The sequence below is a fragment of the Oncorhynchus tshawytscha genome, linkage group LG15 (genome assembly GCF_018296145.1).
Source record: "Oncorhynchus tshawytscha isolate Ot180627B linkage group LG15, Otsh_v2.0, whole genome shotgun sequence".
In the NCBI taxonomy this organism is placed as follows: domain Eukaryota; kingdom Metazoa; phylum Chordata; class Actinopteri; order Salmoniformes; family Salmonidae; genus Oncorhynchus; species Oncorhynchus tshawytscha.
Genome location: NC_056443.1, coordinates 16921379 through 16937164, shown reverse-complemented (window position 1 = coordinate 16937164; position 15786 = coordinate 16921379). Strand labels below are relative to the sequence as shown.

Here is a 15786-nt window from a genome sequence, read left to right as displayed (position 1 = left end):
TAGGTCGGAACCTTCAAGGGTGGTGATGCTAGTCGGGCGGGCGGATGCGGGCAGCGAACGGTTGAAAAGCATGCATTTGGTTTTACTAGCGTTTAAGAGCAGTTGGAGGCCACGGAAGGAGTGTTGTATGGCATTGAAGCTCGTTTGGATTGTTAGTTAGCATAGTGTCAAAGGAAGGGCCAGAAGTATACAGAATGGTGTCATCTGCGTAGAGGTGGATCAGGGAATCGCCCGCAGCAAGAGCGACATCATTCATATATACAGAGAAAAGAGTCTGCCCGAGAATTGAACCCTGTGGTACCCCCATAGAGACTGCCAGAGGTCCGGACAACATGCCCTCCTATTTGACACACTGAACTCTGTCTGCAAAGGAGTTGGTGAACCAGGCGAGGCAGTCATTAGAAAAACCAAGGCTGTTGAGTCTGCCGGTAAGAATACGGTGATTGACAGAGTCGAAAGCCTTGGCCAGGTCGATGAAGACGGCTGCACAGTAGTGTGTTTTATCGATGGCGGTTATGATATTGTTTAGTACCTTGAGCGTGGCTGAGGTGCACCCCCAACACTATTATTCTACAATGTATAAAATAGTAAAAATAAAGAAAAAACGTTGAATGAGTAGGTGTCCAAACCTTTGACTGGTACTGTATATTACTCCTCACCTATCCAGCTGATGTGTGGTGAGTGTTCTGGCACAAAAATGGTTGCTGTGCATCACCCAGGTGGGTGCTACACATTTGTGGTGGATGAGGTGAGTTTACCTCTACTATGTAAAGTTTTTTGAGTACCTCAGTTGGTAGAAAAGCACTATATAAATCCAATAAATTATTATTAAAATAAAATATATTGTAAGCCCTGTTCAGCAGGTACAGTGCCTTCAGAAAGTATTCACACCCTTGACTTTAAAAAAAAATTGTGTTACAGCCTGAATTAAAAATGGATTACATGTAGATGTTGTGTCACTGGCCTACACACAATAACCCATAATGTCAAAGTGGAACTATGTTTTTAGATTTTTTTTTGACAAATGAGTAAAAAATGAATATCTGAAATGTCTTGAGTCAGTAAGTATTCAACCCCTTTGTTATGGCACGCCTAAATAAGTTCAGTAGTAAAAATGTGCTTAACAAGTCACATAATAAATTGCATGCTACATTTTAATCCGTTTGGGGTCCGCGGGCCGTTGCACTTGTATCTTAAACATTTGAATCAGGAACCGATATGGTGAATCGTTACATCCCTAATTATGGCACATCTAAAGCTTTCACACTGGCAGTTTGATTCTAATCTGATAATTTTGAATCAGATATTTCAAGCCAGATACAAATCAGATTTCTGGCCATGTGACTTGTGTCTAAACAGTTAAATCTGATTTAAAGTGGTTTGTAGACTGTTTTTACGTATATATTGTTGCATGCTAGCTACTCTGTTGACAGTTTGACAAGAACTTCGTATTACTAGCTTGTTAATTGTTTACAAACAAATTTGAGAATGTGCTAGCAAGCTAAACTGCTACCTAGCTAACTATTTGACTGTTGTTGCTAGCCAAAAATGACTTGTTTTGAAAGATGGATCATCTTATCCTTTGAGGTGTTAGTGTTATTACACCCCGATTTCGAACATTCAAAGCAACTGGGAGAGTTCCATGGCAGGCGTAGTTGTGACCGTAGCTTGCTACATAACTTCTGATTGAGAGGGAGCACGAGCATCACCACCAATCAGCCAACACTACTGCACACACACCCGCCATTACCATCTGCAAATGACTAAAGTCTGAACATACACAAATCTGATTTGGACATGTGTAACTCGCTGTTTGGACAGTCAGTCTTCCAAAACGGATTTAAAAAAGAAGAAGATTTGAGCATTAAGGCCTGTAGTGTGAACAAGTCTTTACTGATCATTGTAGCACATCTTACTGATTATACTGATCATTGTAGGACATCTTACTGATTATACTAATCATTGTAGGACATCTTACTGATTATACTGATAATTGTAGGACATCTTACTGATCATTGTAGGACATCTTACTGATTATACTGATCAGTGTAGGACATCTTACTGATTATACTGATCATTGTAGCACATCTTACTGATCATTGTAGGACATCTTACTGATTATACTGATCATTATAGCACATCTTACATCTTTAGTCTGCCTGAGTTATGTGGTATGATACAATTCATTGAGTTGTTAATTTTCCCCATGCTTTGTCTTTTATCCCTTCTATCCCCTGTTCCCAGGTGAGCGTGGATATCCCGGTCCCCCTGGTTCAGATGGCCTGCAGGGCCCCCCAGGTCCATCTGGATCTGCCTCTGTGGCGCACGGCTTCCTGATCACCAGACACAGCCAGGGCGAGGACGTCCCCCTCTGCCCAGAGGGCACCAGTCTCATCTACGACGGCTACTCTCTGCTCTACGTACAGGGCAACGAGAGGGCACACGGACAGGACCTGGGTAAGGATGGAGACTGGAGTTATGTATACAAGCTGGGACACAAAGACGCATGCACACACATGCGTGGTCGCACGCACACATAGGAAATAGTTCAAAGCTGGAAAATCTTCCAAACAAATTATTAAACTCTCCTCTCCTCTCCCTATCTCTTCTCCCCATCCTCTCGCCCTTCCCTCCTACCCTTCATCTCTCCCATCCTCTCGCCCCTCTTTCCTCTACTCCCTCTCTCTAGGAACTGCTGGTAGTTGCCTGCGTCGGTTCAGCACCATGCCATTCATGTTCTGTAACATCAACAACGTGTGTAACTTTGCCTCCCGTAACGACTACTCCTATTGGCTGTCCACACCCACGCCTATGCCCATGACTATGGCCCCCATCACCGGAGAGGGCATCAAACCTTACATCAGCAGGTAGAGAGGGATGGAGGGAGGGGGAAGGGATGGAGGGACGGAGGGCATATAGAGGAGACGAGATACAATAGGGGACTGTGATTTGATCATGTCTGAGTGTGTGTATTTAACCACTCCTCTATGTGTGTGTGTGTGTTTTAGGTGTGCAGTGTGTGAGGCCCCTGCCATGGTGATAGCTGTACACAGTCAGACCATTCAGATCCCCACCTGCCCCAGCTACTGGGAACCACTGTGGATCGGATACTCCTTCATGATGGTACACACACACACAAACACACACACACACAAACACACACACACACACACACACACACACACACACACACACACACACACACACACACACACACACACACACACACACACACACACACACACACACACACACACACACACACACACACACACACACACACACACACACACACACACACACACACACACAGGAATCAAGTTTGACATTTTAAGTGTGTTTAAGCCACCATATGAACACACACATTTACCTTTCTCCACCAATCCCTCCCACTCCCCTCCTCCTCTCCCTCCCTTCCTCCCGCTCTCTTTTTATAACAGCACACTAGTGCTGGTGCTGAGGGTTCGGGTCAGGCTCTGGCCTCTCCTGGCTCCTGTCTAGAGGAATTCCGGAGCGCTCCCTTCATCGAGTGCCACGGTCGGGGAACCTGCAACTACTACGGCAACTCCTACAGCTTCTGGCTGGCTACCGTCGACCAATCAGAAATGTTCAGGTACGAGAGAATGTTGCAGAGATTATGATGGGTTTTTTCCCCTCAGTAATTGATTTATTGAATAATTGATTGGTTGATTGATCCTTAGTAATGAGAAATTACACTGAAAGCATTAGATAATGTTGTTATTTGCTTGAGATGGGTAGTTTTCATATAAAATATAAAGTCCCAAACCCTGACCTCTAACCCCTGACCCCTAACAGGAAGCCACAGTCGGAGACGCTGAAAGCAGGTAACCTGCGGACGCGCGTCAGCCGCTGTGTGGTCTGTATGAAGAGGACGTAACAGCGCAGCGGCAACCGTTGCTGGGGACAACCGACAACGAACATGGCGGCGGCGGAGGGGTGGTGATGATGATGTCTCCGTGACAAGGTGGAATTCCAATGGTGTATTGTCTTCCGGAAACAACAACTTCAATGGTGCTACTGTGCAACACAGCAACAAAAGAAAAAAACGTTGAAAAAATGAATCTATTTAGTCTTTTCTTCTTTTTTAATACCTCAAGTACGTCAAAAAGAAACACAAAAAAAAACATGAAAGGTGCCTTGTGTGGCAAAAGTGCATTTTATTTTTATCTTTTCAAAATTATTATTTTGTTTCAACAACAAGAAAAAAATATATTTAGATTTTCAGTACAGTACAGAGGGTGGTACAAACATTTCATTTTTAGACAGATTTTTTCTTTTTTTTCTTTTTGTGTTTTACAAATGAGTGGAGTTGTCTCCGTGTTACCAAATCGGCACTTTGACGTCGGAACATCAAAGAGAAGAGATGCACTGATGAGCTTTCTTAGCGAGACTGCGTTTTTCTAGGTTTTAATTTTTATTAAATCTTTCTGTTATTCTTTCTTTTTATCTCGTTTTTTCTCTTTGGTGGTACTAACACTGCTGTCTCTCCCAGCCTGTTAACTCTAGGCCTCGTTTCTCTTTTTGTAAGTAATTAAATGTGTATATTATGTAAAACACCTTTATAGTTGTAAGACATAAAACAGGTACTTAGCTATATTATGAATTTCTGGGTTGATTTTGTTTGTTCACTCGTCTTCACTCATTTAATTGATTCATGCACTCATTCACACACTCATGCTTTCACTCGCTCACATATACACACACTCATTCAGATATTGTACATCTATAAATGAAACAGTATTTTTATATATATATATATATATATATATATATATATATATATATATATATATTTAAAAATAAAAAAGTATATACACTTTGGCTGCGGGCGGGAGTTTATTTTCCATCATTCATTATTTTTATCTCCAAAAGGTTGTTTTTTTCTTCACATTTCACAAAACTATTGGCATGACAACGAAACTGAGTAAACAGAGTTTCCCTGCCAACCAATCAAAAACCCTATCCTATTATGATCATGTACTGTGTATGAGAATGCCAATCACTCAAGCTTTTGTATTTGATTTCTACTAGTAATCTATCATTCAATAGTTAAATGGGGGGGTTAGAAAATGACCCGATTTCATACCATAACAGGTTGATAATAAAATCCACTCCTGAAAATGTATAGTATTGATATGAATTCACATCTTAACACTGGTCTAGGTTGTCCCACTATGAACTAGCGTGTGGTAGGTATGCATGTAATGTTACGTACTGCGAGAATAGAATCAAATAGAATTTGTTCTATTCTTTCTTTTTCTATTCTACGGTCAACGAGGAGAGCTGTGGGGGGAAGATTCTTCCTGTGATGTTGTTTTTCAAATCTTATTTTTAATTTGTAATGTCATCATGGGGTGACATTTATTCATTTTTAAAAAATCTGTTTTTTATTTTATTTTTTATGTTATGTTATCCAGAAGTTGTTATAAACTTTTAAGACTGAAAAATAAACCCCATGTCCATCGTTTTGTGTGGAAACGTTTCTCCCCTAACTTGGAAGTGCACACTTAAGTGCTCTGTTCCAGTACTTTGACTAATGTGTTTCTGTGCATTGTCTTATCAACATGCCTGCAGCTCACATAATAAACTTGAATCCTACAGAGCCAAGCTTCAAGGAGACATTGACTATGACAGACAACGACTAGGGATATTATGTAATAATAATGCTGGTAACTTGCATTACAGAAAATCATCTCAAAGCCAATGAAAAGAAAAACAAACAACAAATGTAAATTGAGATGGTATTGAGATTGAATGTCTCAATTAGGCTTCAGGTGAAAGGCTGGGAGTTGAGGCAGTTTGGATTGGAAAGGCAGTGTAGCTTCGGCGGAGGGGGAATCGATGGTCAGTTTCTCCATAGGACCTGCTTCTCCGTAGCTACTGGTTGTCCATTGCCGAACATGTAGCACCTACATGGGTGATGCCACAGCTGCTGAAAAGGACACGGGAAGTCACAACATCTTGGCAGCAGTTAAGAACAGTCCCTGAACGTCTTCTGTCATCTCTGGACACAGCATGCAGTACTTTTTGTAATTCCTTCCTGACAGATTAAATAATAAAGCAGGGGCTGTATTATTTGAATCCAAAACAGCCAACTAGCTAGCTATAGGCGTAAGCCAAAAAGAATGATGAATGTCAGAGTCAAGACCATGAGATGTAAGTGATCAACCTCAAACATTATTTAAAAAATGTGATGAAAAAATATGAAAATAACAAAATTATGTACAATATTTACAGAGCTCTCTGCCTAGGCCAGGGGGTCCACATTGTTTTTATATCAATATCAAATATTTTCTGGGTAACACTTAAGTACTTTACTGTAATAGTTTTCCGTTAAAATTGAAGAAAAAAAATGCTTTTTTAGCAAAAACATTTCTCAAGCAATCATTTTGTTTGGGCTGTCTGGGGGTGTGGTCTGAGAGGGGAGGGGAAAACTTAAAACTCTCTTATAGGCAGAGAGGTTTGGAGCTCTATTTGTTATTGGTCTATTAGTCTTGTGTTGCCATTACCTCCATAACCACCTCATTATCACACCTCCCTTGGAGGTCTAGAGAATTATGTTTTGCAAAAATGTTTTGAATGAGAAGGGGGAAGCTGAGCCCCAATATGGCGAATGGGGTATGGGCGTGTGGAAAGGAGTGGGTGTGTCAAAAGGAGTGGCCATTTCGAAAGCAAGCAGGTAATTGTTCAGATATTACTGCTCCGCCTAACCTTCTGCAAGCTCAGACTCAACAGACGATACCCTGTCCGAGGTAGATAGTAAGAAGAATCTGGTCCAGTAGGAGTGGCATTTTGGGAAAAAGTGAAGCCTTGTCTTTTGGCGGATCCATTTGTGGTTTCAGGGTGGGTGTAGTTCACAGGAGGTCAGTGGTACCTTCATTGGGGAGGACGGGCTCGTGGCAATGACTGGGGCAGAATCAGTGGAATGGTATCAAATACATCAAAAACACACAGTTTTTGTATGATATCATTCCATTCGCTCCGGTCCAGATGTTATTATGAGCCGTCCTCCCCTCAGCAGCCTCCACTGGTGCAGTTGAATCAGTGAAGGTAAACTGTAGTGGACATGTGATGTTTGTTTGTGTTTCTTCTGACCAGAGGGAGCGGGTGCTCCGTCTCATGCAACCTGGGTCAAGATCTTCTCCTTGCTTTGCTCTTAGGAGCAGGGCACCATTGAAAGGAGTGATTTATAGGGTTGTGTTAACTGTGGAGGTGGAGATGGAGATGTCTGCTTTACCCAAAATTACAATCAACTAATTGCAGCATTACCGCAAAAATGGAAGAGGCAAGTGGAAACGGGAAAAATGAAGGAACTTGTCTGTCAGCCCTGCATTAAAGACCAAAATTGGCTAAAGACAATTGCGATGAATAAAAAACCATACCAGTTTCATTTAACGACCAAAAAAATTGAAAGCTGTGCCATATAAATTGCAAAATAGTTGGGAAGAGATTTTCGATGTACCGATTCCATGGCACATGGTTTATGAACTGATACGCAAAACGATGGCGGATTCAATTTAAATTATTATACATAATTCTTGCAACCAATAAAATGTTATATATATATATGGGGGATACAACCTTCCCAGCTCTGCAAATTTTTCTGTGAAGAGACAGAGTCATTAGATCATTTATTTTGGTACTGTCCATATGTTATTTTTGTTCACAGGTTCAGGAATGGCTGAAGAATTACAACATTTACCTTGAGCTAACTCTGCAGGTAGCACAACTGGGTGATTTGAAAAGTCATAGTCAATCGATCAATAATACTTTTAGCAAAAATGTTCATCTTTAAAATTACAATCTTCAGAATTGTGTGAAACATCACAGAACAGTTGAACAATATGGGACAAATAGAAATCCAATATGGAAGGTGTTAAGAGATTGATGGGAGGGGTTGAATGGAGCTGAAGGGTGGAACTAATAACAACAAGATAACTAATGTAAAATATACTGTGGGCGGGCAATGCAAATAGTCTGGGTAGCCAGTTGACTAGATGTTCAGAAGTCTTATGACTTGGGGTTAGAAGCTGTTTAGAGGCCTCTTGGACCTAGACTTGGCGCTTCGGTACCTCTTGCCGTGCGTGCTACAGCAAAGAGAACAGTCTATGACTAGGGCGGCTGGAGTCTGACAATTTTCAGGGCCTTCCTCTGACAGTGCCTGGTATAGAGGTCCTGGATGGCAGGAAGCTTGGCCCCAGTGATGTACTGGGCCATACGCACTACCCTCTGTAGTGCCTTGCGGTCGGAGGCCGAGCAGTTGCCATACCAGGCAGTGATGCTATCATGCTCTAATTGGCGCAGCTGTAGAACCTTTTGAGGATCTGAGGACCCATGCCAAACCTTTTCAGTCTCATGAGGGGGAATAGGTTTTTGTCGTGGCCTCTTCACGACTGTCTTGATGTGCTTGGACCATGTTAGTTTGTTGGTGATGTGGACACCAGGGAACTTGAAGCTCTCAACCTGCTCCACTGCAGCCCTGTCGATGAGAACGGGGGCGTGCTCGGTCCTCTTTTTCCCGTAGTCCACAACCATCTCTGAAAATAATAAAGGAAAATATGTTTACAGTACCAGTCAAAAGTTTGGACACACCTACTCATTCAAGGGTTTTTCTTTATTTAAAAAAAACTATTTTCTACATTGTACATCAATGCTATGAAATAACACATGTGGAATCACGTAGCCAAAAAAGTGTTAAACAAATCAAAATATATTTTAGATTTGCCTTGATTTTGCCTTGATGACAGCTTTGTACACTCTTAGCATTATCTCAACCAGCTTAATCTGGAATGCTTTTCCAACAGTCTTGAAGGACATCCCACTTGTGTCTGCTATTCCATCACTCTGCGGTCAAACTCATCCCAAACTATCTCAAGTGGGTTGAGGTCGGGTGATTGTGGTGGCCAGGTCATCTGATGCACCACTCCATCTCTATCCTTCTTGGTCAAATAGACCTTACACAGCCTGGAGGTGTGTTGGGTCATTGTCCTGTTGAAAAACAAATGATAGTCCCACTAAGCCCAAACCAGATGGGATGGTGTATCGCTGCAGAATGCTGTAGTAGCCATGCTGGTTAAGTGTGCCTTGAATTCGAAATAAATCACGACAGTGTCACCAGCAAAGCACACCCACACCATCACACCTCCTCCTCCATGCTTCACAGTGGGAACTATATTTTTAGTATTACATTGTTATTGATTGCTGGATTGTTGGGTTAGAGCTTGCAAGAAAGGCATTTCACTATACTTGTGAGTGTGACATTAAAACTTCAAACTACTATACGGTTGATGTCCTCAGATCTACTTCAGATTAAGTGCTTTCCAGACTCTGGCTTCAGCTCGCAGTCTTTATCAAATCCAGTGGTGGTCGATGATGAGGGAAGACAATTTTTTATGAGCATGGCCTTATTTCTATTACAGCATATTGGATGACTGTCATTCATATTCCATTCACCCAGCTCAATGTAACATCGATAGGTTTAGGCTATTACATGATACTAATTTTCCCTATACCCATCACGAGGTAGCTACAACCTAGCCTATGAATGAAAGTGTACAACATAGGTGCACAGGTCAAGAGAAATTTGAGTAATCAAGGTAACAGACATTGACACATTCAATTCCGCCTTGGACACTCTTGCCTGCATCTAGCAGATCTATGGTGTAATCATCAGTCCAACAGTTGCAAATGAGAGTTAATGTAGGACAAATTCACGTATGTTTATCTCGGTTTCGTTCCGTTTGCTTTCATTTAAGAAACGTTTTTCAACAGAATTTGCAGAATGAGAACACCCCTGATCACACGAAAACACAGTTCACTTTCATAGCAGCCACATACAAACAGCACGATCCCTTTGATCGTTGAATAATTCCTTGACTTCAATGCATAACACATCAGCTGTGTGTGACCAGGCAAAAAAAACTTTCCAAGCCAAACCTTCATATCATAACCCTTAACCACTACACACAGCCTATATCGTTGTCACCATATTAGCTAACGTCAATTCAACATACAGTGCCCTACACTAATATTGGCACCGTTGGTAAATATGAGCAAAACGAGCTGTGATAATGTTTACTTTATTGTGCCCACATTTTTAGATGGGTGTGTCAACAATTAAAATAACTGATTGTGGTTGGTCCTCGATCCGATTACGAAAAGCACAAGCTACTGTACATTGTGTAACCAAGGCTCTACATACACCCACAATCCTCCGGGGGCTGGCCCACATCTAACCTATAACTGTCTCCCCACTTCTGTGTCATGTGGATCTGAGGAGTCAATGGTCAGTCAATCTAGTGTGGTGTGGACCTATACACTCTTAGAAAAAAGGGTTCCAAAAGGGTTCTTCGTTTGCCCCTATAGGAGAACACTTTTTGGTTCAAGGTAGAACTTTCTGTGGAAACCAAAAAATGGTTCTTTAAAGGGTGCCGCTATCGGGACAGCCAAAGAACCCTTTAAGGTTCTAGATAGCACCTTTTCTTCTAAGAGTGAAGGTGTCTAAGACCTTTAGGTAAGAGGCTTGAGGATTCCAAACACACACAAACACACACACACTGCATGCAGTAAAAAGCACTCCCTGAAGTCAGTTCTAAGAGGGACAGCTGGTTTTGTATCCACAGTTGTACCCAGAGGTTCTAGGAAAGATCACTGGTATAGTTTAGTGATGAAATGTCTATGGTTCCATTGTGAATGAATCCCATATAGGTCTTTCTCATTAGATTCAGCTCCTGTGGGGGTTACAGAGAGAATTAATCACATACAGGTGGAGTCAAGGCTGTGATGGACACGCCAAGGAAATTTACACACATATAAGTCTTCACACACACACAAAGAACCCTTTGGTCACACACACATACACACGCACCCTTTGTTCACACACACACGCGCATGCACGCACGCACACACACACACACGAAGAAGAAGAGAGGGTCAGCTCCTCTGGGGTGAGAGAACCAGATACTTCAGTATGCACACACAGAAGAAGCCAGTCACATAGGTGGGGAGTCAAGTACTTAGAAGGCTCCGATGGACGGTCCCAAGACAGAGCCATGGACGGGAAATGAGCCCAGAGTAAGTGAGTGATGGAAGAGTAGAAGAGAGAGGGACGAGAGGAGGTTTGGCAAATTTCAGGTCCATGAACTGACCTTACTAAACCATACACATGGGACAAACATTATGAACCTACAATGATTAAAGGGACGATTGATGATGTGTGTGTGTGGTGTCACTCCGCACCAAAGAAGCCTTACTACGTTGTCCATAAAACCCTTAACCTTTCCTCTTGATGAACTGCTAAATTCAAAACACACACACACACACTCTGAGACATCAGGCATTACGGTTTTGAAACTCACGTCAGCCACAAATACTTTATCTCCTGAGACCCAGAGGCTACACGCTACCTCTATGTGTGTGTGTGTGAACTTCTGTGCCACCTGCCACCCCCCCCCCATACCAACCCCACACAGCAGGACTAACCTATTTCACACACACTCTCTCTCTCACACACACAGTTTAAGTCAAAAGTTAACATACAACTTAGTCAACTACATTTAAACTCATAATTCCTGATTTAATCAGAGTAAAAATAAAGAAGATTACATACACTCAATTAGTATTTGGTAGCATTGCCTTTAAATTCTTTAACTTCACTTCGGTCAAATGTTACGGGTAGCCTTCCACAAGCTTCCCACAATAAGTTGGGTGAATTTTGGCCCATTCCTCCTGACAGAGCTGGCGTAACTGAGTCAGGTTTGTAGGCCTCCTTGCTCGCACACGCTTGAAGAACAAGTCTTAATGACTCCAACCTAAGTGTATGTAAACTTCCGACTTCAACTGTACACACACATACACACAAACACGTCATACCTCCATTCCCCCTGCCACCCTGCATACCAATTTATGAGGGGTAATAAATGCCATGAATGAACCGTTGACCGTGTGATTTATTTATTTATTATTGATGGTGTGACTTAAATGTGTGAACGCATGAACGTGACTTTTTTGTTTTATTACCATTCAATCAAGTTTGGTTATTGGTCATTATTGGTGTCGCCCATCTTCCTCATTATCCCCAGTGTACAGTGCCTTGCGAAAGTATTCGGCCCCCTTGAACTTTGCGACCTTTTGCCACATTTCAGGCGTCAAACATAAAGATATAAAACTGTATTTTTTTGTGAAGAATCAACAACAAGTGGGACACAATCATGAAGTGGAACGACATTTATTGGATATTTCAAACTTTTTTAACAAATCAAAAACTGAAAAATTGGGCGTGCAAAATTATTCAGCCCCTTTACTTTCAGTGCAGCAAACTCTCTCCAGAAGTTCAGTGAGGATCTCTGAATGATCCAATGTTGACCTAAATGACTAATGATGATAAATACAATCCACCTGTGTGTAATCAAGTCTCCGTATAAATGCACCTGCACTGTGATAGTCTCAGAGGTCCGTTAAAAGTGCAGAGAGCATCATGAAGAACAAGGAACACACCAGGCAGGTCCGAGATACTGTTGTGAAGAAGTTTAAAGCCGGATTTGGATACAAAAAGATTTCCCAAGCTTTAAACATCCCAAGGAGCACTGTGCAAGCGATAATATTGAAATGGAAGGAGTATCAGACCACTGTAAATCTACCAAGACCTGGCCGTCCCTCTAAACTTTCAGCTCATACAAGGAGAAGACTGATCAGAGATGCAGCAAAGAGGCCCATGATCACTCTGGATGAACTGCAGAGATCTACAGCTGAGGTGGGAGACTCTGTCCATAGGACAACAATCAGTCGTATATTGCACAAATCTGGCCTTTATGGAAGAGTGGCAAGAAGAAAGCCATTTCTTAAAGATATCCATAAAAAGTGTCGTTTAAAGTTTGCCACAAGCCACCTGGGAGACACACCAAACATGTGGAAGAAGGTGCTCTGGTCAGATGAAACCAAAATTGAACTTTTTGGCAACAATGCAAAACGTTATGTTTGGCGTAAAAGCAACACAGCTCATCACCCTGACCACACCATCCCCACTGTCAAACATGGTGGTGGCAGCATCATGGTTTGGGCCTGCTTTTCTTCAGCAGGGACAGGGAAGATGGTTAAAATTGATGGGAAGAAGGATGGAGCCAAATACAGGACCATTCTGGAAGAATGAAAACCAGAAAACCTGATGGAGTCTGCAAAAGACCTGAGACTGGGACGGAGATTTGTCTTCCAACAAGACAATGATCCAAAACATAAAGCAAAATCTACAATGGAATGGTTCAAAAATAAACATATCCAGGTGTTAGAATGGCCAAGTCAAAGTCCAGACCTGAATCCAATCGAGAATCTGTGGAAAGAACTGAAAACTGCTGTTCACAAATGCTCTCCATCCAACCTCACTGAGCTTGAGCTGTTTTGCAAGGAGGAATGGGAAAAAATTTCAGTCTCTCGATGTGCAAAACTGATAGAGACATACCCCAAGCGACATACAGCTGTAATCGCAGCAAAAGGTGGCGCTACAAAGTATTAACTTAAGGGGGCTGAATAATTTTGCACGCCCAATTTTTCAGTTTTTGATTTGTTAAAAAAGTTTGAAATATCCAATAAATGTCATTCCACTTCATGATTGTGTCCCACTTGTTGTTGATTCTTCACAAAAAAATACAGTTTTATATTTTTATGTTTGAAGCCTGAAATGTGGCAAAAGGTCGCAAAGTTCAAGGGGGCCGAATACTTTCGCAAGGCACTGTATTTATACCTGTGTTCTCGGTTTGTCTGTTGCCAGTTTGTTTTCTTTCGTCAAGCTTACCAGCATTTTTTCCCGTGGTCCTGGCTGGCATTAGTTCCTGTTTTAAAGCTTTCCCGGTTTTTGATCATTCTGCCTGCCCTGACCCTGCCTGTTGTTCTGTACCTTGTCACACCACCCTGGATTACTGACCTCTGCCTAGCCTGACCCTGAGCCTGCCTGCCTGCCGTTCTGTACCTTTCGGACTGTGTGCATACACACATACAAATCTCCATACCTCCAGAGCCCCTGTGGAGGTCAGTCTGTCAGCAGGGCAGAGGGAGCCTCGTCTCCCCGTGACGGAAGACATTTCCCTGGAAGAGAGACACCCCCCTCTCACCTCCTGCCCTAAGTTTGTAGTCCTCCTCCTTCAGAGAGATATGGTAAATCTACATGTCATCAAGATTTATTTAACCTTTCATTTAACCAGGTTAAAGCTTTAATGATGAACCTTTGTATCTCCCCCTCCCTGGACACCCGCACACACAGATTCACACAGTACACATACAGACATTCATCCAGCATAAATGCAGGCACGCACACACATGCACATACAGCACACTCACGCATACACACACACACACACATGCATACGTACACACACACTTACTCCTGAGACACACACTGGGACTATCATGTTCAGCTTGCTCTAGCAGTGTGGAGGAAGTGAGAAAGAGGTCACTGGTTCCCTAATGACAGAGTAAGGAAGGGAGATCCCATCTTCTCACTTGTGACCCCCTTTTTTTAGAATCTGATTTACTCATTTTCTGGGGAATTCGTGGAATCGATGTTCTGATTACAAGTGTTCCAATGACATATGTAGGTTGGTGGCCATATTGGGGTATGAATGTTTGAATCAATTTGGATTATACTTGCACACCCGCATGTGCATACTGTATATGCTCACTCAAACACACGCTGCAGCAGTGTTTATAATGTCTACGCATTGAACAAGCAACAGCCAAACTACGTTCACGTGGTTCAGCTAGGTGTCTATTCATTGAACACCAATGGATCTCTTGGGTCATCTCAGGCACCATCAAGTTAGTTAGTGGCTTTATCTCAAACAAAGACATAAATTGTAAATGCTGTATCGTCTTGTCCTGACCTGATCCCCTACGGTGGCAGGACCGTGGCAGTTGTGTGTGTGTGTGTGTGTGTGTGTGTGGGCATGTCCAGTGGCAGGTTGTTAGGGATCGATGGTGTGGTATTATGGGCCCAGATAACAAGCTATAACAGAGGATATGACCTGGTAAATAACTTAAGAGGGATGGATGGTCAAAAACCTAGGGCTCTCTTATGCTGGGGGCTCTCTTATGTTCGCATTTGTGTCTTCAGAAGATCTGTGTCTTTTGTGACGTTGTGGTCAGGTTGTACCCTGACCGAAGAGGGCTTTTATACTCTTTAAACTCTTTTTAGTGGCCAGAAGAATAGCTGACTCTATAGCGAGAAGGGCTATATACTCCTCCATTGTGGTAGCTGATCAAAGCTAAACCTCAGCTGATTTACTGTCCCGTCCCTGTGACTGTTCCCTTTCAGTTGGTCACTCAGTATAACATACTATGGGGAGTCAAAGACCAATCCTATTCAACTGAAGCAGACCGAAATCACACCCCACGGGCCAATGGATGCCGAGTCCGCCCTCAGCAGCCCCGCCTTCCTGGCTAAAATACCGGGGCTTGCATCCATTTCCTCAATTCTTCGCTCTTGAACTCGCCAAACTTTTAAGCATGAAGGCTTAAATGTCTCTGACTTAGGTGTCTGTTAGTGGGGAGAGAGTAATAGTCCCCATAGATGTTGCCAGGTTTGGCTCTTGGTATCGTTTTTTGTGATGGCTAAAAATACACTACTTTTTGCTCTGCTTGTGTAGCCAGTGCTTCCTTGCATGAGTAAGAGGGCCAGTAGAAAGGGTTTGAACCTCCGACAGTTCTGTACGGCATGTGGTTTCACAATGAAACTTAAATATACTCACGAGTGCTATCCTGTTGCCTGGGGTGGAAACA

The 15786-nt window shown here is 42.5% G+C and overlaps 1 protein-coding gene across 2 annotated transcripts in view; it reads left to right on the top strand.

Annotated features, from left to right (window-relative positions):
* col4a5 (collagen, type IV, alpha 5 (Alport syndrome)) overlaps positions 1-5486 on the top strand; it is an 83349-nt gene extending 77863 nt beyond the window's left edge. For both annotated transcript variants that reach the window (XM_042298202.1, XM_042298201.1), the window contains 5 exons: positions 2245-2457; positions 2690-2867; positions 3009-3123; positions 3441-3613; positions 3817-5486. In XM_042298202.1, coding sequence (XP_042154136.1) covers positions 2245-2457; positions 2690-2867; positions 3009-3123; positions 3441-3613; positions 3817-3898 — 761 coding nt within the window. In that variant the 3' untranslated portion in view covers positions 3899-5486. The remainder of the gene's footprint in view (positions 1-2244; positions 2458-2689; positions 2868-3008; positions 3124-3440; positions 3614-3816) is intronic.
* The last annotated feature ends 10300 nt before the right edge of the window (positions 5487-15786 follow it).